General features: G+C 51.4%; 1 protein-coding gene across 50 annotated transcripts in view; it reads left to right on the top strand.

Moving 5' to 3' along the window:
• The window catches only part of PKIG (cAMP-dependent protein kinase inhibitor gamma), a 98,173-nt gene that overhangs the window by 53,190 nt on the left and 20,856 nt on the right, over nt 1-24,127 (top strand). For 15 of the 50 annotated variants that reach the window (XM_070051804.2, XM_008274485.5, XM_070051808.2 and 12 more), the window contains one exon: nt 14,546-14,615. Coding sequence is in view for 2 of the 50 variants with exons in the window: in XM_089307952.1 (XP_089164078.1) it covers nt 23,476-23,497 (22 nt within the window). In the remaining 48 variants the exon portion in view is untranslated. Of the gene's footprint in view, nt 1-86; nt 367-1,779; nt 1,985-14,545; nt 14,616-16,149; nt 16,235-23,473; nt 23,498-24,127 lie in introns of those variants that run through there. The other 35 variants (XM_070051795.2, XM_008274479.5, XM_070051797.2 and 32 more) reach the window with 11 other exon arrangements.

Raw genomic sequence — 24,127 nt, 5'->3', positions numbered from 1 at the left:
AGCCAGACCTCTCAGCGGGAGACTGCCGCCCGCCCCCCCCCCCGCCCCGCGGTTCCCAGCTTGATGCGCTTTTTACTCCCTGCCAGTCCTGCATACACCGACTTGAAAAGCCTTCACCTTGGTAGAGAAGCGCCTGTGCTTGGACCTTCCCTGGGAAGCGTCAGAGTTTCTGAGAACAGATTGAAGTGCTCGTTAAGTCACAAACTGCCGTGGCCTTGCCCCTCCTGGAGGGAGCTGCTTTCTCAGCAGACTCGGCCCTGACTGCCGTCCCCAGCCCAGCAGCGTTGGCGGCTTCAGATCTGCTCCTTTGGGACAGGCAGCGAAGTGGGACTTGCATCAGGCACGCGTGTGTTGCTGGCAAAGAAGGTAGGCACCCACTCCACCCAGTGGCAGACGTGTCTCCACCCTCAGGCTGGGCAGAGTCACGCTTTAGAGAGAGATCTCTGGTACTGGGGGCGGGGTGCTGACCTAGTTAGGGGTTCAGAGACTCCATTTCTAACTCAGGCCCTTTCATTTTGAGCTGTGTGACCCGGGGCAAGTCACTTCTGTGTTTCGTTTTCCTGTCCAAGAAAGATTGGGTACTTAATTCTAAGGGTGTTAGGAGAATCAGGTGAGGTTATGTGCAGTTATTAACATCTCTTCAGCACTTCGTATGTGCCACTTTCAGTCCCCTTACCTGTGGTGTTTAAGTCTCACAGTCATAGAAGCAATACTGTGGCCTGTTTTGTAGCTTAAAAACTGAAATTCAGAGAAACTAAGTCACACAGGACACAGATCTTCATCTCCAGCTTGTGAGATGTTCCCCCCCGCATGCCGCATTGCTTCCCACGGGACACACAGGTGGGGAGAGAGGTTTTGTGCGTCTTCACCACCAGGCACTCCACGGAGAAATGACGATTATTCCACGCGGGCCCCTAAGGACAGTTCCGTTCTTATCCTTGTCCTTTTCAGTCTGGTAGTGATGCTGCCGCTCTTGGTGTCCCCCGGGACTCCTCCTCTCCCAGAGAAATAGTTCAGCTCCACTGCCCAGGGGCCTAAAGGAGCTGGGCAGAGCCTTGTGTCTTGGGCTGTGGCCTCTCTCCCGCAGGGTTCTGCCCGCCCTCAAGCCTGTAGTTGGGTAGTTTCTAGTAAAAGGCCTTCTAAGGCATTTGTTGATGAGCTCCTCGGGCACTGGGATTTCTGAAGTGGGAAACTGCAAGGCTGTTTTGTTGATGGGGAAGGTGGGGTCCCGAGAGGGAGCTGCCTTGGTGGAGGCCATTCATCCAGCTGGGGATTGACCAGGTCGCGTCCAGTACCCCACGCAGCAGAGCTGTGCCCTTTCCAAGCCTTTCCTGTGGGCCCAAGGACAGGCTCACACGCCATGCCCGGCCTGTGCCTAGGAAACTTATGGAGGAATTTAACTACTTGGAAGTTGCACAGAAAGAAGAGACGGAGGTGGGGTGGCGTGGGGTGGGGTGTCGATCTCCTCTTATATTATTATGTCGTGTGTTCAGCACCAGAGAAATGAGTTAAAGCACAGCTGAGCAAACTAGATGGCCCACAGCCAGCAGTAACAGAGGCACAGGGGTTTACGCTGGGAGCCGGGCTCGGTGAGCAGATAGGAAGCCTTTTGTCACTGGGGCTGCAGGGTAGAAAATTGAAGGAAGGATGTTAGGCAATTGTGACAGGCCTGGGTTGCAGTTACAGCCCCCGGCTCATTGTCCAAGGGAAATGGATCTGCCCCGTGGACGGAGAAGTGGAAACTGAGCAAGTGAGTTGAGTGGTTGACATCATCAGGCCGAGTGTTGGGTTACAACAAATGGGGACTTAGTTGGCCCGAGACGTGGGAAACACCCTCTAAAACCTCGAAGTGCTTTTCATTTGGGAGACACGGGGGGAGGGAGAAAGGGCGAGAGAGGATCCTCCCGCAGCGCAGGCAGCCTGCTGATCCTGACTCCTGCTTTCTGACATCTGTCTCCTCTTGGGCTTTGAGGAAAGTGCTCTTGTAAGTAAAAGTTAACTCGCTCCGCGGAGCTCTCTGGAGAGCTCACTCTCCAGCCTGCTGGTCACACAATGTCTATTTTTATGTTGTAATATATGCGAGCTTGGTCTGGAACAGCCCAGGGCTAGAGCTGGGGCTTCAGGAGTCACAGCTGGGCTTCCTTCAGCTGCTGTTTGACTTTCTTACCAAAGAACTTTGACAGAGCACCCAGAGCCTCAGAGCAGCTCCTTGCCCCAAATAGAGGGCAAGAAATAAATCCTGCCTGGGAGGCGGTGCCTGTAAAACCCCGCTTTTTTTCTGATTGCAAACATCTTACAGAAAGTCTTAAACATTCTAGAAAGAAGTGTCTCTGAAAGTGGAGATGACTGATAACCTTGCTCGCACGGGTGCAGGGTTGCTGTGCTAAGCTTCTGTTAGAGGTGGGGTTAGGTCTCAGAGTCGCCACAGATGACCCCAGTGCTCTGGTGGCTGGGTGGTGGGGTCTCCGAGACAGAGGGAGGGTTGGAGATCTTTAACTTTGGCTCTGATCTTTTTATTGCTTCCTTTTAAAAAAATTGTGCTGTTTATGCCTAGAAAATAAACAGAACACCTAAGCTCCTAGGCATTTGTTTGTTGCTGTTTTCAGGATTTTCAGCTAAGCTACTCTGTGCATAGAGAAAGGGAAGGGCCCTTCCTGGTGGGTCCCCGAGCTGAGGGCTCTCCCAAGGCTGGAGAAGTAGCCTGCGCATGCTGGGACCCACCTCCCGTTAGCAGGTTCATGGTGTTTGAGAAGTGCTAGTTAATGGAGAAAGATTTCTGCTTTAAAAAAGCAAAAGCTACTGTGTATCAGAAGGGCCACCCAAGAAAACTAGGTAACCTTGAGCAAGTGTTTCACCCTCTCTGGATCTGTTTCTTCCTTTGTACCTAAATGGGGAGACAACTTCGATGTTTCCAAATTTAGCTTGATGTGAATTCTGTATTTCTTTCCCCTTGGGGACTCCTGTGGCTTCAGAGATTTCAGTTTCTCAGAGTGGCTACAAACTGGTGACTTGTTAAGTTCAGTTTTTGAAAAAGACAAGAAGCAGACGGCATTATTAAGTTACTTGTAAGTTTTAGTGATTTTTTTTCAGGTTTAGTGTTTCTGAAGAATGAGAAAAAGTCTTAGCGGGGTGTGTGTGCGCACGTGTGTGTGTGTACCTGCATGTACCAGCAGGCACACTTGAACAGAGAGGAGAGAATACGACTGAGCACTCGGGCAGTGACAGGCCCTGTGTTCTGTTCTGCCATTTCCATCACACTGGGTGGTCAGCATTCTCACTCCCTAACCTCGCTCACTGCGGGCCCCTGTCCACTACATGCTGCCACATGGTTCTGAGCGCCTTCCTAGTGTTCACCTAAAGTGTACATAATTATTGGTAAAACTTCCATTCCCTGTGTCTCCCCTGACCGGGTGCCCCCTGTGTGTGTGTGTGTCCTGCCCATCACATGGCCCGTGGTCAAGTGGAAAGCCTGAAACACGGGTACACAGGAATACAGCTCACCCAATTTTCACCGCAGGCCCGCCGCCTCACTCCTAGTTTGGCAAGAGATTGGCCTCCCTGCTCGCTTCTTTGAACCCAAGCCTAGCTACACTGCTGCAGGGGAAGGTGACCACAGCCAAGGCACAAAGAACAGCAGAAGTCAGAGCTTGGATTTTGTGTTTCCCAGGTCCCAGGGCTTGACGGTTTAAGGGATGTTTGTCTCTAAGGGCTTCCCAGCCCCCTGCTGTGTGGAACCAGCCACTGGCACGGGCAGTGGGAACCCCGGGCTTCCTCCTGTCTCACTCCAGGCCCCCAGTCTTGAGACTTTGGATAATGAAGGAAGTCATCCCTGTTCCTAAGGTGGTGGTGAGGGGGTGATGTTCTCTAAGGAAGTGGCCTGGACTTTGTGGTCCCTGCTAGGAGGCAAGGAATGGCAATGTGGTGAAATGCCTCATAGCCCCCAGTGCAGACCCTCGTGGACCCCAGGAGGGCGACTGGTTCCTCATTTGTGCTGAGTCAGTGTGCTTTTGCTGATACACCTCTCCTTAGCCCTCCACGCGGGCAGTGAGCTGAGGGCATGGTGGAGGGTGGAGGTGGTTTCTAGAGAGACCGCTGTGTCCAGAACTCTTACTTGGCTTTTGCATCTTGGAATGTGGGTCATGCAGAGGGCTGGGCACCTTGGATATGCTGACTCCTTTTAATCTTTGCAGAAATGATGTAAGACACAGAGAGGTGACGTGACTGTGCAGGGTCTCAGTGCTAGAGCCGCTGTGACTAAGGAGTGATGGGGGTCCTGTTGCACCGTACCTCTTCCCCACAGCACCTCCCTGGACCTCGGTTTCTCCAGCTACCAAATGAGGACGATTGACTAGAGGCGGAAGTCAGAGTCGGATTTTGTTTTTCACTTGCGTGCCCTGAGGTGTGTCTTCCTAGGTGTATTATGCTCTCTAGCCTCCTGCCTGGCCCCTGGCCCCTGAGGGCATTTGGGGTCCAGAGTGTGTCAGTGTAGACACACTGAATCTAGGACTCAGCGAGAGATGAGAGATTAGCGAGGAGAGCAGGTAAGAAGAGCTCTGCCCTCATCACCTCCTGGCTGGGAAATCGCGGGCACAAGTCACACCGCCTCCCAGAGCCACAACTGTCCCCACTTTACAGAGGCACCCGGGGATGAGACGGCATGTGGCCCGTGACGCACCTCCTCGGTACAAACATATGTGCTCAGGTTTAGCTGCTTTACAGTTTCCAGAGAGAGAATGTTAGCCAGGTACACAAGTCGTAGGTGCTCAGTCGTGGGATGGCATTTGTCTGAACAACCTGAAGTCTCTGACCTTATGAGTTTGAAGTCACCTGTGATGGACTCTGGAGCTGCTGTGTCGACTCTTGACCAAGCCTCAGTGCTGCTTCCTGTCATCACCCAGTTGGTGAAACTGAACCTTAAACCAGCCAGCCAGTGCTAAGGTCAAAAGCAGAAATGGGTGCTCCTCCTGGGTCCAAAGGACCCAGCCCAGCCACTTAAGGAAGAAACTGGTAACAGGTGCTGTGTGTGACAAGAAGCTGAGCTCACCGAATGAACCTTGAGGGTTGTCACAAGGGACCAGATGTGATGCCTAAGTGGAGACAGGGGAGAAAACTTAAAATTTTTGGGAACAGATTGTTAATCCTGACCTGTGGCTGAGCTCACTGCCTCCTGGAAGCCCATCGGAAATGCTTTATGAGAACTTTGAGCCCATGGTTCCTTGGGAAGTTGTAGTCAACTGCAATGCTGAATTTTTTTTTTTGAAAGAATATTTTTGTTTTCTTTTGAGAGGCAGAGACAGAAATTGTCCATCTACTGGTTTACTCCCCACATGTCCACAACAGCTGGGGTTGGGCCAGGCCAAAGCTGAGAGCTTGGAACTCAGTCCAGGCCCCCTGTATGGATGACAGGGGCCTAACTACTTGAGCCAGCAAGTGCTGCCTCCCAGGGTCTGCCTTAGGAGAAAGCTGGAATTGGGAGTCGGAGCAAGGACTCAAACCCAGACATTCCAATAAGGAACCCCCAGCATCCTAAGTGGGGGCTTAAATGCTAGGCCACACGCTTACCCCTGAGTGATTCTGCATTGCAGATCAGAATGTATCTGCTCAGCTGGCACTGTGGCGCAGCAGGTTAACACCCTGGCCTGAGGCGCCCACATCCCACATGGGCACTGGTTTGAGCCCTGGCTGCTCCACTTCTGATGCAGCTCTCTGCTGTGGCTTGAGAAAACAGTACAGGATGGCCCAAGTCCTTGGGCGCCTGTACCCGCGTGAGACACCGGAGGAGGCTCCTGGCTCCTGGCTTCGGATTGGCACAGCTTCAGCTGTTGTGGCCAGATGGGGAGTGAACCAGCGGATGGAAGACCTCTCTCTCTCTCTCTCTCTCTCTCTCTCTCTCTCTGACTTTCAGATAAATAAATAAATCTTTAAAAAAAATCTGCTCTTGCTGAGGAAGCCTGCATTCTCTAACTTTAAAGGAAGCCTCTTTTTTTTTTTTTTTTTTTAAAGATTTGTTTATTTGAAAGTCAAGAGTTACACAGAGCAGAAGCAGAGAAAGAGAGCGGTCTTCCATCTGCTGGTTCGCTCCCCAGTTGACCGCAATGGCTGGAGCTGTGCCAATCCAAAGCCAGGAACAAGGAGCTTCTTCCAGGTCTCCCACAAGGGTGCAGGGGCCCAAGGACTTGGGCCATCTTCTACTGCTTTCCCAGGCCATAGCAGAGCTGGATCGGAAGTGGAGCAGCTGGGAGTCGAACTGGCACCCATATGGGATGCCAGCACTGCAGAAGGCAGCGGCTTTACCCGCTGTGCCACAGCGCTGGCCCCGGAAACCTCTTTAATCTTGCGAGATATTGCTGGCTTCAACTTGGTGCTCCAGAGCTGAGTAGTAGACCCTCAGGACACTAAAGAAATTAAGTATTTCGAGGTCTGTACATTCTTACTGTGTTCCAGAGACCTAGGTCAGTGATTAGGTTCTGTCCTTTATGGGTGCGGTCTGACCAGCTAGTGAACGTCTGGAGAGGACCTTGTCCTGCTAAGCACTGGGCTAGACGGACAGGGTGATTAAAGATGCAGCCCCTGGTACTGTTGAATTCTCTGCACGGGGGAGGGTAGGCGAGTGGATGAATCATTGCAGTGGCAAGTAGAGAGTGCTCTCAGAGAAATCCGTGAGCAGGAGTGCTCCAGAGTGCCAGTCAGTGGGGGTCGGCTCAGGCGCCGGCCTTGGTCTTGAGCTGGCTGGTCATTCCCACTCCTCCCACCCGCCTCTCCCATTCCTGACACTCAAAGCTGGCCGACCTCTGCATGGGGAGCCACTGCGAGCAGCCCCCTGCTGAAGCTCTCTTCCTAGCACCCTCCTGTCGCCCGTGGCCTCAGGACTGAAAAGCGCTCTAACAGAATAGAGATACTGAGAAGGCCTGGAACAGAATCCCAAGGTGCAGTAAGGAAGCAGCATAGGGCTGGGTGATTCTGTCTGAAATCATGGCTGGATTTTCTGTTGGTTTGTTTTTATAACATTTATTGTGGTTTTTCTTGATTATAAAATTAGAACCTGTTCAAGGAAGGAAGGCTAGACAGTACAGAGAAACATACTTAAAATAAGTCCCCACTCAGTGATTTCCCTTCTCTGGTTTTTGGATAAGGGCCTGTCTCCCCATCCCCCACCCACGCACGCCACCGCATTTCCAGTTTAGCTCTAACTTCAGTGTCTCCTGGGCAGAGCCTCATGTTGGTCTGCATCCCATCCGATGCTGGCTTGCCGTGCTGCGGTCTGCTGGGAAGGAGAAGCTCCATCTGGGACTGGTTAGGGGCTGCAGCCTTCATTTCTGTCCACTGTTAAGAACTCTGGGGTGTTAGGCATTTTACAGGGTGCTGTGGGAAATGGTGCTCAGTGTGGTAGGAAAAACAAGACTTGGGTGACCACCAGGTATGATCATGTGCCCCAAGGGAGGTGGGTACAATGCCACAGAAAGCGCAAGAAGGTGGAGGAGCAGTTCCTGAGCCCTCAGTTCACGTCAATCAATTTCTCATGTATTCAGCTGGTATACATTGGTCACCTAATATCTGCCAGGCACTGGGCAAGGTGATAGGTGGATGATGTTAAATACCATAGGCATGACCCTATGACAAGGACAGATGGTGGTGGTGTGAAGTCGGTAAACTGGGTGAGTAAAGAGGAGACTGTGGTGTGGTTGTGGGGCTTCCTTCTTGACATGGTGCTTAGCCTGAGGTGCAGAGCCAATTCTTGTGAGAACCAAGGGAGAGAGGGAGAAGAGGGGTGCTGCGAAGCGGAAGAATATTGCAGGCAGGGTGAGTTATCTGGGGGAACAGGCTCAAGACAAGAAGGCGTGCAGAGGTTGGAGCAATTCAAAAGCCATCGGTGTGGCTAAAGCACAGAGGGAGAGGGAAAAGAAAGATGGGCGAAGCTTAGGGTTAGGGGAGGGGAAGAGGAGTGGGCAGGGCCCGAGGATACAGGCTTTTGTGATTGGTATTTGCTGTTGGAAAGTGCATCAGAAGGCAGGAGTGGGAGCAGAACAAAGGTACTGCTGCAAAACGTGCTTTGTAAAACAGGAAGACCTGTAGGAATCAGGAGTATTGTTATTTCAATGAAACCTTTGTTATCAGTAAAGTAGAATTAAAAGCTGGGGCTGGGGACCTGCACTGTGAGTAGTAGATAAAGCCACCGCCTACAGTGCCAACATCCTATATGGGTGCTGGTTTGAGACCCAGCTGCTCTACTTCAATCCAGCTCTCTGCTATGGCCTGGGAAAGCAGTAGAAGATGACCCAAGTGCTTAGGCCCCTGCACCCATGTGGGAGACCCAGAAGCAGCTCCTGGCTTTGGATCAGCCCAGCTCTGGCCATAGCGACCATTTGGGGAGTGAACCAATGGATGGAAGACCTCTCTCTCTCTCTCTCTGTCTCTCACCTCTGTAATTCTTCCTTTCAAATAAATATTAAGAAAAAAATAAAGCTAGGGCTGGCATGTTGGCTTAGTGGGTAAAGCTACCACCTGTGACATTGGCATCTCATATGGGTGCTGGTTCATTTCCTGGTTGCTCCACTTCTGATCCAGCTCCCTGCAAATGGCTGGGCAAAGCAGCAGAGAATGGCCCAAGTGTTTGGGTGCCTGCCACCCATGTGAGACCCTGATGGGACTCCTGGCTCCTGGACATTGTGGCCACTTGGGAAGTGAACCAGCAAATGGAAGACCTCTGTCCCTCCCTCCCTGTAACTCTTTCAAATAAATAAATAAATTTTAAAGATTTATTTATTTATTTGAAAGTCAGAGTTACACAGAGAGAGGAGAGGCAGAGAGACACAAAGAGAGAGAGAGAGGTCTTTCATTCGCTGGTTCACTCCCCAATTGGACACAATGGCCGGAGCTGCTCCAATCTGAAGCCAGGAGCCAGAAGCGTCTTCCGGGTATCCCATGTGGGTGCAGGGGCCCAAGGACATGGGCCAACTTCTGCTTTCCCAGGCCGTAGCAGAGAACTGGATTGGAAGTGGAGCAGCCGGGTCTCGAACCAGCGCCCATACGGGATGCCTGCGCTTCAGGCCAGGGTGTTAACCTGCTGCGCCACAGCACCACCCCCAATAAATATATATTTTAAAAAGTTAAAAGCAGAGACAGATATTGGCCTAGCAGTTAAGGTGCTAGTTAAGATACCTACACCCATTTCAAAGTTCCCAGGTTCAATACCCATTTTTGGTTCCTGGTTCAAGCTGCTGCCTGCTAATGCAGACCCTAGGAGTCATTGGTGATGGCGTGAGTAATTGGGTTCCTGCCACCACATAAGAGACTGGAATCTGGCTCCTGGCTTCAACCCTTGGCTCACCCCAGTCATCATCTGGAGTGAACCAGCAAATGGGAGCTCTCTACCTGTTCCTCTTTCTTTTCTTTTCTTTCCCTTCCTCCCTTCCTCCCTCCCTGCTTTCCTCCTTCCCTCCCTCCCTCTCAGGTACATTTTAAAAAAAGCCTTGAAGCATTCCACCAGGGGAGGGTGGAAGGCGCCCTCCTGGTAGCTGTGAAGTGGCACATCCAGCAGAGGCGGTGTCCCTTAGAGCCTGTTGGGAATGCTCTCCTGCTTTTCCCCTGTATGTCATCATTGCCTTTCTCCTCCCATTAAGGGATTCCCAGAACACCTTACTTCACTTGCCTGGACTCCTGGCCCCTGCGCTAGAGACGCCAGAGCCCCTGCTTGGAGACAGGAAGACGCTGCGGCTGGCGGGGCTGTTTCCCAGTCGCTCCCAAGAGAGGAGAGAATTGGCTTTGGAGGGAATGAAGGGGGTCAGAAAACAGCCCGGAGTCAGCCCCCACACCATCTGAACACTGAGCAGTTTCAAACAACAGCTATAGGCTTTCTTTTGGACTTGAAAGGGGGAAATTTTTTTTTTAAGTAAGGATTTTTTTTCACCTTTTAAAAAATAAAAGTCATAAATGCTTAGGAAATAAATTACTTTTTCTCCCATGAGCTTTTTTCCCCTTGCTTCCGACTATAGAACAGCATGTTGGAAGGCCTGTTCTATTTTCTTTTAAAGATTTATTTATTTATTTACCTACTTACTTACTTAATTACTTTACTTGCAGAGAGAGGCGGGGGAGAGACAAAATGGGGAGAGTGGAGATCAGTCTTCCATCCACTGGCTTACACGCTGGGCCAAACTGAAGCCAGGAGCCAGGACCTCCAGCTTGAACTCCTTTGTGGGTGGCAAGGACCGTCCTCCCCTGCCTTCCCAGGTGCATTAGCAGGAAGCTTGATCAAAAGCAGAGCAGCTGGGACTGGAATCAGCTGCTGCGATGTGGAAAGCCAGTGTCACAAATGGCAGCTTAACCTGCCGCACCACAATACTCTTCTATTTTAATCCCCCCAAAATTAAGGACAATAATAAATGTATCCTATTATTCCATATAAAAGTAAATAGGTAGGGATGGGCAGTGTGGCTCAGCAGCTTAAGCCATCTCTTGGGATGTTGGAATGTCTGGATCAAGTCCCACCTGCTTTTTTTTTTTTTTAAGATTTATTTATTTTTTTATTTGAAAGGCAGAGTTAGGAAGAGACAGAGAGCTCTTCCATCTGCTGGTTCACTCTACAAATAGCCCCAGCAGCTGGGGCTGAGCCAGGTGGAAGCCAGGAGCTTCATCTTGGTCCTCCATGTAGGTGGCAAGGGCCTAAGTATTTGGGTCATCTTCCACTGCTTTCCCAGGCCATTATCAGGGAGCCGGATTGGAAATGGAGCAGCCAGGACTCAAACTGTCACTCATATGGGATGCCAGTGCTGCAGGTGATGGCCTAACCCTCTGTGCCAGAGCACTGTCTTCCTGCTAATGCACTCAGAAGGTAGTGGGTGATGACTCAAGTACTGGGGTCCTCCCCAGCACACGTGAGAAACCCAGGATGAATTCCAGGCTCTTGGCTTCAGCTGGGCCCATCCTCTGTTGTTGGAGGCATCTGGGGGCAAACCAGTAGATGGCAGATGTTTTTGTCCCTCTTCCTCTCTCTGTCACTCTGCCTTTCTAAATAAATAAATAATTTTTAAAAGTAGTGTCTGGCATAGGTTACTAGTGTTCTGTCTTTGCTCTCATATGTTTATATTTCTGTGGTATTATTTTCACTTATTGATTTTTCCCTTAAGTAATAAATGTGTGCCTTGTCCCTAAGCCAACAGTTCGAAGCTACGTAGGGAAAGCTGTAACCTCTCTCCTCCCTCCTACTCCCTCTTCCATCCTTATTAGACAGGCTGTGTTATCCGTGTGCTGTCTGTCTGTCCTTCCATACATTTTCAAAGCTGCTATTTAAATGCATGTAGGGTTTAGGGTGTGTGTGACTGTTTTGTCACAAGCGGAATCCTATTTGATCCATTCCCTTGCAGTTTATTTTTCTCACTAGAAGGCACATCATGGGTAGGTATAGACCTAACTTCGTCTTGTAAACAACTTCTGGCCTGTACATTGAGGAGTGCCACCATGTACTCAGCCGTTTCTCTTCTGACAGAAAGCCGAGTTACAGGTGCTAGGTTTGGCCGTGGTCTGTCCCCGGGCAGCAGCCTGGAGTGCTGGGCCCGGGAGTGGATTCACTGTCTCCAGGGTGGGCTGTTGGGGAACAGCTCCTCCCTGCCCTCCACTCACTTTCCTCCCCTTCTGCTCTGCTGTGAGGCCCTCAGTGGAAACTGAGCCGATGCTGGGCCACACTCCTGGACATTCAGGTCCCTGAGCCAGAAGAAACCTTTGATTTATAAATGACTCCATCTGGGTGTTCTGTTACAGTAACAGCAAACGGGCTGACACTGGGGCATTTTTCCCCACTAGAAACATCATTGCGTGAAACATATTTAGATCCATATCCTTTTCTACTAGTACTTTTATTTTTATAGGTCATATTTTCAAAATTAATATTTCCGGGTCAAAGAATATTTGTATTTCACATTTTAATAGATATTATACTACTTTTTTTTTTAAATGCACTTATGTATTTGAAAGGCAGAATAACAAACAGGGAGGGAGGAAGAGAGAGAGAGAGAGAATATCTTCCATCTCTGATTTACTCCCCAAATAGTCACAACAGCCGGGGCCGATGGCAAAGCCAGGAACTCGCACTCCATCCTGGTCTCCCATGTGGCTTGCGTCTTCCACTGCTTTTCCAGGTGCATTATCAGGGAGCTGGATTGGAAGCAGCAGCCGGAACTCCGACCAGTGCTCTGATATGGGATGTTGTTACTGCAGGTGGCGCGTTAACCCACTGTGCCGTAATAATGCCGGCTTTACAACGTTATATATACCAGCAATACAGGAGTACTCCCTAAATCTTTACCAGTATCCAGTGTCCTCTCCCTTCTTCAACTTCCTGCCTCTTTCCATCCCGTCTCCCTCCCTCCCTCCCTCTCTTGATTTATTTTATCTCTGATCTATTAGGGGAAGATGTTGCCTTCCAGTTGCTTGCGTTGTGTATTCTCACTTCTGGTGAGAGTGAATGTTGCTTCGTGTTACCTATTTCACTGTCCTCGTCTGTGAATTACCTCTACCTCTGTTTCTCATGGGTTGTTCACCTTTTTCTCAAGTGGTTTTAGGAGCTCTTTATGTTTTCTGTATTAATGATTTCATATGTGTTGATAATTTTCCTAATGTATCATTTTCTTATTCCTTGTTATATAACACAGAATTTTTCTTGTAAAATGAATGCCTGTTCTTTTTCTCTTCAGAGGGTCAGGATTTCTTCCTTGTTTAGGAATAACGTCTCCACCCCAAAGTTATATAAATCTTTTCCTAAAATGTCCTAATAATACTTTTATTGCCTTAATTAATTTAATCCAGAACCGTGAATCCCTTTGCAATTTATGTTTACATCCAGTAAGAGATGGTGGTCGTGTATTGTTCTGAGTGTGACAACACCGTTTCCTGAATAAATCTTCATTTCTCTTTTGCATTGAAATCCCTCTTTTTAAAAAAGAAGCTCCTTTATTTACTTATTTCTAGACTTATTATAGTCCACAAACCTATTTGTTCTCATGTTAACACCTTGTTTCTATAGTACATTTTTAAATCCCCCATTTTTCATCATTTTCTTGATGTTTTCCTGGCTAGTTTCTTGGACATTTATTATTCTATATAAATTATAATTGTATTCATTCCTCTCCTTCAAAATAAACCAGTTGGTGTTCATATTGAAATCTCATGAAAATTATGTAATGGTTTAGGAAGGATTGACATTTTTTGATAATTAGGCTTTTCTGCACAAAAATATGCTAACTGGTTTGGCACATATGCAGTCTATTTCTACTTTTGTTATTCTTATACTTAAAATTTTAACATAATATCATGGGTATGTTACCTGAAATAAAATGGCATTCCTGTTTTTGTCCTAAAGTGCTCCTGTACATCTGGGTATACTGTCTTACATAAACAGTGCTTCTGTGTTTGTCCTGGATAATTGAGGAAATTCACAGTTTGACTCTACTCCGTCATCCTCAATATCTTTATTATTGAATATTTAATATCATCCAATTTGGTTTCATCTCTGATTAGTTTTATTCAAACAGCGCTGCTTTAAATTTACCAAATGCTTGCAAATTTATTTGCTCACTGTTGATTGTAAATTTTCACTTTCTGTAGTCAGCGTCCTTTCTATTGGAGAGTGAGTCTGAGGTCTGTGATGGTATACTTGCCCAATCTTTGTTTGAAAATGTTTTTTGCCTTCCCTCCTGATCTTTTCTCTGGAGATGGAATGTTACATGGACAGCATGTCATGATTAGGAAAGTTGTACATGCCTTTAAGTTTACAGTCAAAACAGAGATCGTGTACGCGGGGACATTCTGTCACTCCCTATATGTATGGTAACAGTCTATCATTTCATTCCCTACAATCTCATTTAGTCCCAGAGAGAACCTTTGCTTACAATTTATTGTTTGTCATTTTCTACATACAAGGAGTCTTCTAAGCGTTCATGGAAAATGGGTATTATGGAAAAAGTGCATGTAGTTTTCAAATGCTTTTGCACCAAAATAAACATATTTTCCCCCATCCTCCTCCAGCTCTCTTGGAAAAGTTTAAAATTATATTTCTATTTTTTTAAGAAATAAAACACTTTTTAATCAGATTTTCCCATGGACTTTTTAAACTATACTCATATCCTTAAAATTTTTTAAAGTGCAAAGTGCGTACACCTTTAAAAGTGTGTATGTATACAAATGCTGGACTTTCTCTAATCATAAATTCATATGCACACTTCTTGGACCATCTATGCAGTTTTACAGTAATTATCAAACGTGTGCATGTTCCCCTATCAGTACAATGAAGCCTTCCTCATTGTTTGCAGTAGCTGTATAACTTCTTGTGCTGATACACTGTAATTCTTGTTCTGTTGACACAGATGTAAAACATTTCCTTTTTCTCTGCTGTTATGCAATGTGCTCACTGATTGTCCTGTTTATGGGAATACGTCTGTAGCATAAATTCCTTAATGTCTCACAGAATGGATTTTGTTGACTTGCCCTCCCAGATCGCTTCAGTTGACAACCCTGGAGTATGTCTGATGTTTTTTTTCTTCTAATTCCTTAGAATTTCCGCACTGATTGATCAACCGTGAAGAATCTGAGGAGATGCAAGCCGGAGAAAGAACTTAAACCAGGTGGGCAGCCACAGCCCTCGTTGCTACCATAGCGCCAGCAATTTTTGCCTAAATATCTGTTTCTTTCTGTCTGAAGGAAGAAGTGAAATAGGTTCCGAATGAAATTAGAGAGGAATTTTGGGCCCCAGGAAGCTAAGGCAGGATGGTTCTTTTCGGAAGTTTTGTGACGTCACGCTGCAGCTCCACGGTCCTTGCGTCAGAAGGGGATCCAGGGGGCTCCTGAGCCGCACACTTAGCAGGTGGCGTCACACACAGGAGTTAGTATCCAATTCTGGGTGTGATGCCGGCCTTTCTGCCTCCCGAGTGTTTGTGGTAAAGCTGTTTGCAGAAAGACTTAACTAAGTGGCGGGGCCAGGACTGGAACCCAAGGCTCTGCTGAGACTAGAGTCAGCGCTCACCTTCATCTTGGTCATCCTCACTCCTTACTGCTGCCTCTGACGGGGAGACAAAGACTCAGAAAAAGCCCAGTGTGTTTCCTTTCATCTCACAACCACCTGAGAGTCGGGATTGTCGTCTCTGTCTCACAGGTGAAGAAAGGAAGGGTCAGAGACGTTATTCAGCTGGTGGTGTGGGGGCCTGGTCCGGAGCCCACCTGCCTTCTCTGTCCCCGCCTGCCCCCGGCTGCCTCCACTCGGACCTGGCACAGGGTCCTAAGCCTTAGTTTTTCTGTCTGAATCCTAGAGGTCCTGGGGTCTGGGGAGCCCCTCAGCTCCTCGCGCTCCCTCCCCTGGCTCCCCTGCCTGAGTTTTCCTGTTCCCTGCTGGCAGAGGGAGGGTCTCACGTGGCAGGAAGCTGCCTTGAGGTTGGAACTCCCCGGCCGTTATCAGCGAGTCTTCTGGGCTTTGCCCTCCAGTAGCTTCTCAAGCCACCAGCTTGCGTCCTGTTCTGACCCGGGCCCCTGGGAATCCCCTGGCTGCAGATGGTCACAGCGGCTGGGACGAGGCAGTCTGTTCCCGGGACTGTTTCTCTGGCCAAAGCCGGGGGTGGGGGTGGGGATGGGGGTGGGGGTGGTGTTGGCAGGCCTCCAGAGGGCTGTGTCCAGCTGCTGTGGGAGCGTCCAGCCCAGCGCCTGTGAGCTCTGTGAATGCTGGGGTCTTGAACCAGGGGCTTCTGGCTAGGCCTTCTGGATTCAAACCCCCACCCCCGTCATCATGTGCGTACGTGAATGCACTTTGCTGAGCCGAGGGCCTGCGAGTTCCTTCTGCTCTCAAATGTCTGTGACCTTTGGAATTTCGGAAGCAGTGGTCTAGAGAGACTGCAGGGTGTGTGGGCCACTGTGTCCCCTTGGCTCCAGCCTCCAAGATGTCAGGAGGCCTCTCTGGGCCCTCAAGGGATCCTGTTTAGGGATAAGTTGCCCAGTACCAAGTGCACCGAACACACATGTTTTCTGGTTTCTGGTCCAGACTCAGGAGAGCTGCCGTGGGCAGCGACACCGACAGCGGGGAGCAGTGTTGAGAGCGCGTGCTCGGTGTGGCTCCCCTCACAAGAACAGCAGTTGGTGCATTACACACGTTGCCTTTTCTAATCCACACAGTGCCCCAGTGAGCCTGGTCTACGGCTTTACATACGGAGACGCTGAGACACGGAGTGACCCCCTGAGAGCCCACAGCCTATAGTGAGTAGGTGGTGTGTGGCGTGAGTATGTGTGCTTAGCTGCCAAGGCGTCAGTTGAAAGTGAGCTTCAGGGAAGATATGTAGCGCAGACGGCCCTGTGTGTTGTGACCCAGAGACCACTGCTGTGTGGCGGCTGATAGGAAATACTGCATTCGCAGCAGGTACCCCGAGTCAGCAGAGGGTGGTGGCTGAGGCAGCAGTGCAGCACGGGAGATCCCCACCCCCCACTGTAATTCAGGTATGTGGGTTTGTTTCTTACGGCTTTATTGAAATAGACTTCACACACCATACAGTTTCCCCATTCAAAGTGTGGCCTTTCGTATACGTAGTCAGAGCTGTGTGTCCATCACCGCAATCAGTTTGAGAACTGATTTTCTATAGCCACATCCCTCAGCCAGCACCCTCCCACCCCTCCCTCCTCTGTAGCCCTAGGCAATGGCTAATCAACTTTCTACCTCCAGATACTTAGGAGTACTTAAGTATTAGAGTACCAGTACCAGTGTGGGAATCTTGGTGTCTGGAGTCCTTTTCTGGAGTAACTAGACAAATGAAATTTGACTTGAATGTGCTATTTTTTTGTTTGCTTGGTTTTGCTTTTTATTTGAAAGTCAGAGTTACAGAGAGAGAGAGAGAGAGAGAGAGAGAGAGAGAAAGTCTTCCATCCACTGGTTCACTCCCCAACTGGCCACAGTGGCTGGAGCTATGCCGATCCAAAGCCAGGAGTCAGGTACTTCCTCCTGGTCTCCCACGCGGGTGTCTGCGCCCAAGCACTTGGACAATCCTCCACTGCCTTCCCAGGCCATAGCAGAGAGCTGGATCAGAAGTGGGGCTGCCAGGTCTCGAACCAGCGCCCATATGGGATGCCATTGCTGCAGGCAGAGGCTTAACCCGCTACACCACAGCACCAGCCCCTTGAATATACTGTTTAAAAGGCTTTATTTGGGGCCAGTGCCGTGGCTCACTTGGCTAATCCTCCACCTGCAGCGCCGGCATCCCATATGGGCGCCGGGTTCTAGTCCCTGTTGCTCCTCTTCCAGTCCAGCTCTCTGCTGTGGCCCAGGAAGGCAGTGGAGGATGGCCCAAGTGCTTGGGTGCCTGCACCTACGTGGGAGACCAGGAGGAAGCACCTGACTCCTGGCTTTGGATCCGCATAGCTCTGGCTGTAGAGGCCATTTCGGGGGTGAACCAATGGAAGGAAGACCTTTCTTTCTGTCTCTCTGTCTAACTCTATCTGTCAAAATAAATAAATTTTTAAAAAGGCTTTATTTGCTACGAAGCTGCAAGCATGGGTCTGATATGCTTAGGTTTGGGGTTTTCATGCCCAGGAGACAGTAATTCCCACCCATCAGCTTCTCCTGTCAAATAGGCCTTTTCAGTGCATGGCTATTAATTATAATGATGATGTGGGAGCCACATTTCTCCTTTGCAGTCAGACCTGGGGCTGCTCTGCACGGAATCGCCTTTCTGTCGTCTGAATCCCTGGTCGACTTCTCTCCTGTCTTGCTGTAGTTGTGGACAGAAAGGGCTCTCGGGAACACACCAACCCATTAGTCCCTCCAGAATGGCAGGCACCCGGAGGACACATAACTGGGTGCTCTCCTGAGCCGTCTCACGTTGCACGTCATACCAGTCACGTGTCTCCCCTGACTCACAGATTCATTCCTCTAGGAAGCATTTAAAAGGCATTCACACTGAGCACTGTGCTGGGTGCTCAGCGAATCACTCCAGGTTCTCAGCGACTGTTATTACAGTGCAGAGTTCATGGCTGTTGGAGCTGAGAAAAGCCGGAGGGCCAGGGAGTTTGGTAACAGAACCGTCCTCTGATAGAGAGGAGACAGGCACAGCATCCATGCTGGGCACTGTTGCGGCACACTAAAGGAGTGGAGCTGCAAGCCCAAGTCCCGAGTCGCCAGCTGATGGAAGGCCCCGGGTGGCGCACAGCACTCAGGCTTCGGTGATGCAGTGCCTTGAAGACGTGCCTTCAGGATCACCGCCGGAGACAGGGTGTACTTAGTACAGACAAGAGCGTGACTGAAGGAGAGAAAGAACGTCCTGTGATTCTCAGTGCCAGAGCACAGCCAGCAGGTGCTGTGGCTGGGCGGGGACGGGATGAACCCCGAGCACTTCCCTCCTGCTGCCGCGGCTCCTTGCAGCTCACCTTTCCCAGGAGCCCCTGCTGCCTCTGTTTCCCCAGCTGAAGGAAGCGCTGTCCTGGAGGCCAGGCTCCCGCGCAGGCACCCTGTGCGTCAGAGCATCTGATGATGCAGGGCTGCTCTGAAGCCTGCGTGAGCCAACGCGGGGATGCAGCCCCCTAAGTGGTAGCCATTCTGATCTTATTTTTAGTGAATTTTAGCTAAAATTGCTATTTTATTTTAAATTGCCAGTGTTATTATTTATTTGGTGAAGAAAAGGGACTCAGTATTTTAATGACTTTTGAGACATCTACATTTGAGAATGTAGATATCCTTAAGTTCTTACTTTGTTGGTTAGTGGATTGGTTGATCGATCAATTCTTTTTTTAAAGATTTATTTATTTACTTGAGAGGCATAGTTGCAGACAGAGAGAGGGAGAGACAGAAAGAAAGGTCTTCCATCCGCTGGTTCACTCCCCCAAATGGCCACCACAGCCTGAGCTGAACTGATCAGAAGCCAGGAGCCAAGAGTTTCTTCTGGGTCCCCAACATGGGTGGCAGGGGACCAAGTACTTGGGCCATCTTCCACTGCTTTCCCAGGCCATCAGCAGGAGCTGGATCAGAAGTGGAGCAGCTGGGACTTGAACCAGCAACCATATGGGATGCCAGCACCAGCCCTTAATCAGTTCACTTATGTTCTTCTGTTTCTTGAGCTGGGGGCCAGCAGTCCTGTGAAGACCGAGTCCCTGGGGGTGGGAGTGGAGGCCTAGAACACCAGGGGTCCTGTGTGGACTGTGTCCGTGTGGCCCAGAAGTGCAGGCGACATTCACAGCTGCTCCAGGAAGGGTGGGCCCTGACTTGGAGGTGTTACTCTTCCAGGTTCCAGGAGGGGCTGTCGTTTAATGAGTATTTACCCACGTGTTGTTTTCTGGAGTCTGGACTCTGCCTCTGCCGTGAAGCGGGAAGAGTGGAAGGAGAACTTGGTTTCTCCTTCAGTTGAGACAGGAGGACCCCAACTCCTGCTGGCATTGCCCATGAGTCCCCAGTGTGTGCTTGGGAGCAGCATGTGCAGAGACCCCCTCTCAGCCTCCCAGGCTTTCACTCACCCCTACACTAGAGAGAAGCCCCTAAAATTAGAACAGAAGGGAGGCACAGCATGTTCATTGGGAAATGCCAGTGAAAATGGTAACATCAGAATCAGTGCCGAGCCAAAGCCTGCCCTTGTCCACCAGCACCCTAGAAAGCTCCCGGCTGCGTTCCGCCCTTGCTCTCCCTGCTCCCCAGCCCTGTGGCCTCCATGATACTCTTGCTGGATACCAGGCGTCCCCCGGCCCCCCATCGCTGCCTTCCGGCCCTGCATCAGTGTCCCGTCTGAGCAGCTCCTGCCCTCTCACTAGCCAGTCTCACCCTCCTGTCCCGCCTCTGCAGCACTTGTGCAACCTGACACTCACTCTGTTAGTTACTCCACTAGAATGCGAGCTTCCTGGGGGTGGAGCCTTTTAGTTGGCTGCTGAGTCCCAGTGCCTGCTGGACAATAAGAGTAACCAGAAAGGAAGGAGGCCCCAGGGGTGACTTCCTTCAAATTAGTGACCTTGTAGAAGTCACCGCCTCCCGAGCACCCTCTGCCTTGCACAGCCATCAGCTACCAAGGTTTTTAAAGATTTATATGCAAAGCGGTCCCTAAACTTTTTTCTTTCATCCCATGTGTAGGCTGTGGTGGACAGTTACAGAGGCAGACAAGGGCAAGGACCGTCTGCCGAGGGGCATCCACTCCCCGCTCCCCAGCCCGCCAGCCTGCCGCTGGGGGAGGCAGGGGGAACAGTGTGTGAGTGTCCCCAGGGATTCTGGTTTGTGCCCCTCATGCCCCACTGCCACTAATTAACAACAATGAGTGTGGGCGTCCATGTCTGTAATCAGACTGTGAACTTCCCGCAGGGGCAGGAAGGCGGCTGTTTGTATATTTGTGGCATCTTGTCCCAAGCCTGGTACACACTGAGTGATCAGTAAAGCTTTGTTGAGTGAATGAGTATTATAGAGAGATTTACTTCTTTTCATTCTCTACAGTGTATTTTGGCGATGCTTTTCATAGAATTCTAGAGAGAGTGGAGGGGCAGCCCAGAGCTGGCAGTGACACTACCGTGTGCTGGTTACCACTGCACAGCTCCTCAGCCCAGTGCTCGGTGGTTTCAAATGGCAATCGTGCCTTCTCTCATGCCTCTGTGGGTCAGGAGTTTGGGGGAAACTTGGCTGCATAGCTCTGACGTGGAGCTTTGCCACAGTCCAAGGTAGATAGGGCGGCTGCAGGTGGGTGGAGTGGCTGGGGCTGGCTACATCGCTCCATGCCGGCTTGAGGCCTCTCCCTGTGGTCATCGCATGGGCTTGTATGGACTTCCTCATGGCGTGGCAGCCCCAAATTGCCTATGTGCAGCTCAGAGCTCCAGAGGCAAGTGTCCAGGAGCAAGCCAGCTGACCCCAAGACCAGGCACTGAAGAGGGTTCCCGTTGGACTACACCTATCGATAGGAGTGCTGTCCAAGAACCGACGGTTTCAAGGCCACCAGAGCCATGTGCAGTTTACCCCTTCATTCCATCCACATGCAAGGCCCCTGAGGTTGGAGGGCAGAACCTTGCCCAGAGGCACGCAGCCTGGCATTGGTGGCGCTGGAGCTGAGCCCAGCCGCAGGCCTTTGGCAGGCCTGATTGGAAGTGCTCTCACCTCTCTTCCTGGCCCTCCCTTCTCTCTGGGAACCTCTCTTGGCAGTGAGCCCTCTCCAGCGTTAGACTGTGCACACCCAGCCCGAGGCCCACAGGCACCCAGTGTGCCTGACATGCAGTGTGCCTGGCCACCGAGTGGTACCAGCAGGAGGCCCACGGGCACCCAGTGTGCCTGACACTGAGCGGTTACCCAGCAAGACCATTCTAGTTCTTTCCCAAGACCTCTGTGGAAGCACAGGCTCTCGTGGAGTGCAGAGTTTGTGTCCTGCGTGCGGTCTCCAGCTCCGGTGCTACATAACGGAGTCGCACTGCCCTGCCTCAGGATAGGCTATATCCTGTCTGTATCTGTATCCTATATCCTGCTGAATGGGTGAGAGTTTATTGCCCTAAATAATTGTTTTTACTATTGCTGTGAAGTTAGATACCAAAAGATAGAATTTGGGAGCAGGTATCAGAGTCAACCCAGCGTCACTGAAAAGATTCAAAAGATTTTTTTACTTCCAGCTGAAAATCCAAATCAGACTTTTGCTTAAGCACGGGTAAAATGCATCTGGGTACATGGTTTAGCCAGACTGTGGATTTTCATGAGACTTCTGCTCTCTTGTCTTTCCTTTAGAACTAGTCTATAATGGGGGTGGGGACAGGGAGAAGGGAGAGCAGAAAGGGAGTAGATGCATGGACACTATTGACCAGACCCTCACTGTGTGCCAGGCTGCTGCTAATCCATGCCCGTGCCTTAGCGTCAGTAGTCCAGGCTCACCCTGCTCCACACTCTTGGGTACACGACCTCGGGCAAGCTGAGCCTTGCCGAGCCTCAGCTGCGGCCTCTGTAAAGCAGCCATGATGACACTTTCCATTTTGTAGAGTTACTGGAATGTAAGTTTTCTGTAAAATGCTCAGCACAGTCTGGCATGCAGAAAGGGCTGTAAGCACTGGCTGTGATTCGTCCCCACGACCACCTATTACAGCACTTGTGAGCACTCCTGTTTCCCAGAAGAGGCCTTGACGGTCTGGTGCAGGTGTAGAGGAAAAATAGAGACTGCACAGCCCTGGCTGTGTGTGCCATGTGACAGGATGGTGCCCTGGCCGTGTGTGCCGTGTGACAGGATGGTGCCCTGGCCGTGTGTACCATGTGACACGATGGTGCCCTGGCTGTGTGTGCTGTGTGACACAATGGTGCCCTGGCCCTGTGTGCCATGTGACAGGATGGTGCCCTGGCTGTGTGTACCATGTGACACGATGGTGCCCTGGCCGTGTGTGCTGTGTGACACAATGGTGCCCTGGCCCTGTGTGCCATGTGACAGGATGGTGCCCTGGCTGTGTGTACCATGTGACACGATGGTGCCCTGGCCGTGTGTGCTGTGTGACACAATGGTGCCCTGGCCCTGTGTGCCATGTGACAGGATGGTGCCCTGGCCCTGTGTGCCATGTGACAGGATGGTGCCCTGGCTGTGTGTACCATGTGACAGGATGGTGCCCTGGCCGTGTGTGCCGTGTGACAGGATGGTGCCCTGGCCATGTGTGCCGTGTGACAGGATGGTGCCCTGGCTGTGTGTGCCGTGTGACACGATGGTGCCCTGGCTGTGTGTACCGTGTGACAGGATGGTGCCTGGCTGTGTGCCATGTGACAGGATGGTGCCCTGGCTGTGTGTGCCGTGTGACAGGATGGTACCCTGGCCGTGTGTGCCGTGTGATGGGATGGTGTGTACAGGAGAACTCTGCAGGCTTCCAGCCCTGCTCGGCCCCTGGAGCAGGTTCCAGAGCAGGAGATTTCGCAGAGCCAGGCCAGGAATCCACTGCTGAGGCTCTGTGGAGAGCAGGGTGACGGGGAACGTTGCCCGCAGAGGGGACAGCACCGCAGGCCTTGAGCTCAGGAAGAACCTAGCTCCGCTGAGGCATGGGAGAGGCGACTGTAGCAGAGCAGCTGGGCCAGGGAGAGACTGGGCCGAGAGGAAGTGTCGCAGAGGAAGGCAGGGCCAGGTCAGGGCAAGACTTCAGGGGCGGACACAGGCGTGGGGGCTCCGCTAGATGTGGCATGGAAGGCAGCCACGGTGGATGGAGCAGGGGTCCTGTGACCCAGTTTCCGCATCGAGAGCGTCTCCTGGCTGCTGTGTAGAAGGTGGGCTGGAGGTGAGAGGGGAGCAGGACTGCCGTGAGGGGCTCTGCCTGGGGGCCGGGTGAGACGCACCGGGACCTGGTGGGCGGTGCGTGTGGAGGAGGGGCCGGGTGAGACCCACCGGGACCTGGTGGGCGATGCGTGTGGAGGAGGGGCCAGGTGAGACGCACGGGGACCTGGTGGGCGATGCGTGTGGAGGAGGGGCCAGGTGAGACGCACCGGGACCTGGTGGGCGGTGCGTGTGGAGGAGGGACCAGGTGAGACGCACGGGGACCTGGTGGGCGATGCGTGTGGAGGAGGGGCCAGGTGAGACGCACCGGGACCTGGTGGGCGATGCGTGTGGAGGAGGTCAGGGCAAATCCAAGTTGTTTTGCCATAGGATGACACTGGTGGTGGATTGTTTGGGGGTGGGGAAGGAGGAGGCTCACAGATGGCTTCAGGTGCCCAGCCTGAGCCTGCACAGCCTATGGGACGGTGGGGCCTCCTCCGAGCAGGGGAAGGCTGGAGGGGAGCTGGCATGGGGCGGTTTGCGAGGCTGGTGGGAGAGCCGTGGTAAGCAGGTGGATCACACAGCCAGAGCTCTCCTCGGGGCCTTGGGGCTGTTTGGGGGCCGTCAGCAGGTACTACTTAGGGGAAGGGACGAGAACCTCTGGGGAGCAGGACTCCCCACACTCCCTCCCAAAGCCTGTCTCCTCCGTCTGCACCCAGTGCAGGGGTCAGGGCCCAGGCTGTCTGCCCTGGCGGGAGACAGGCTCCTCTCCAGTGCCCCTGCCCTGGGTGTGCCCCTGCCCTGGGCGTGCCCCGGGCACCGGAGCCTCCACACATGGCTGCAGGCAGCAGCCCTGCCCTCTCCAGGCTCTGGGAGTGTGCTCAGCGTGGAGCCTTGCCTCTTCTGCTCCCCTCGGCACTGCCTGGTTCTTGGGTTCCCGTCACAGA

The sequence above is a fragment of the Oryctolagus cuniculus genome, chromosome 11 (genome assembly GCF_051225735.1).
Source record: "Oryctolagus cuniculus isolate XC-2025 breed Fujian yellow rabbit chromosome 11, ASM5122573v1, whole genome shotgun sequence".
Taxonomy (NCBI): domain Eukaryota; kingdom Metazoa; phylum Chordata; class Mammalia; order Lagomorpha; family Leporidae; genus Oryctolagus; species Oryctolagus cuniculus.
This window is presented reverse-complemented; position numbering and strand designations above follow the sequence as displayed.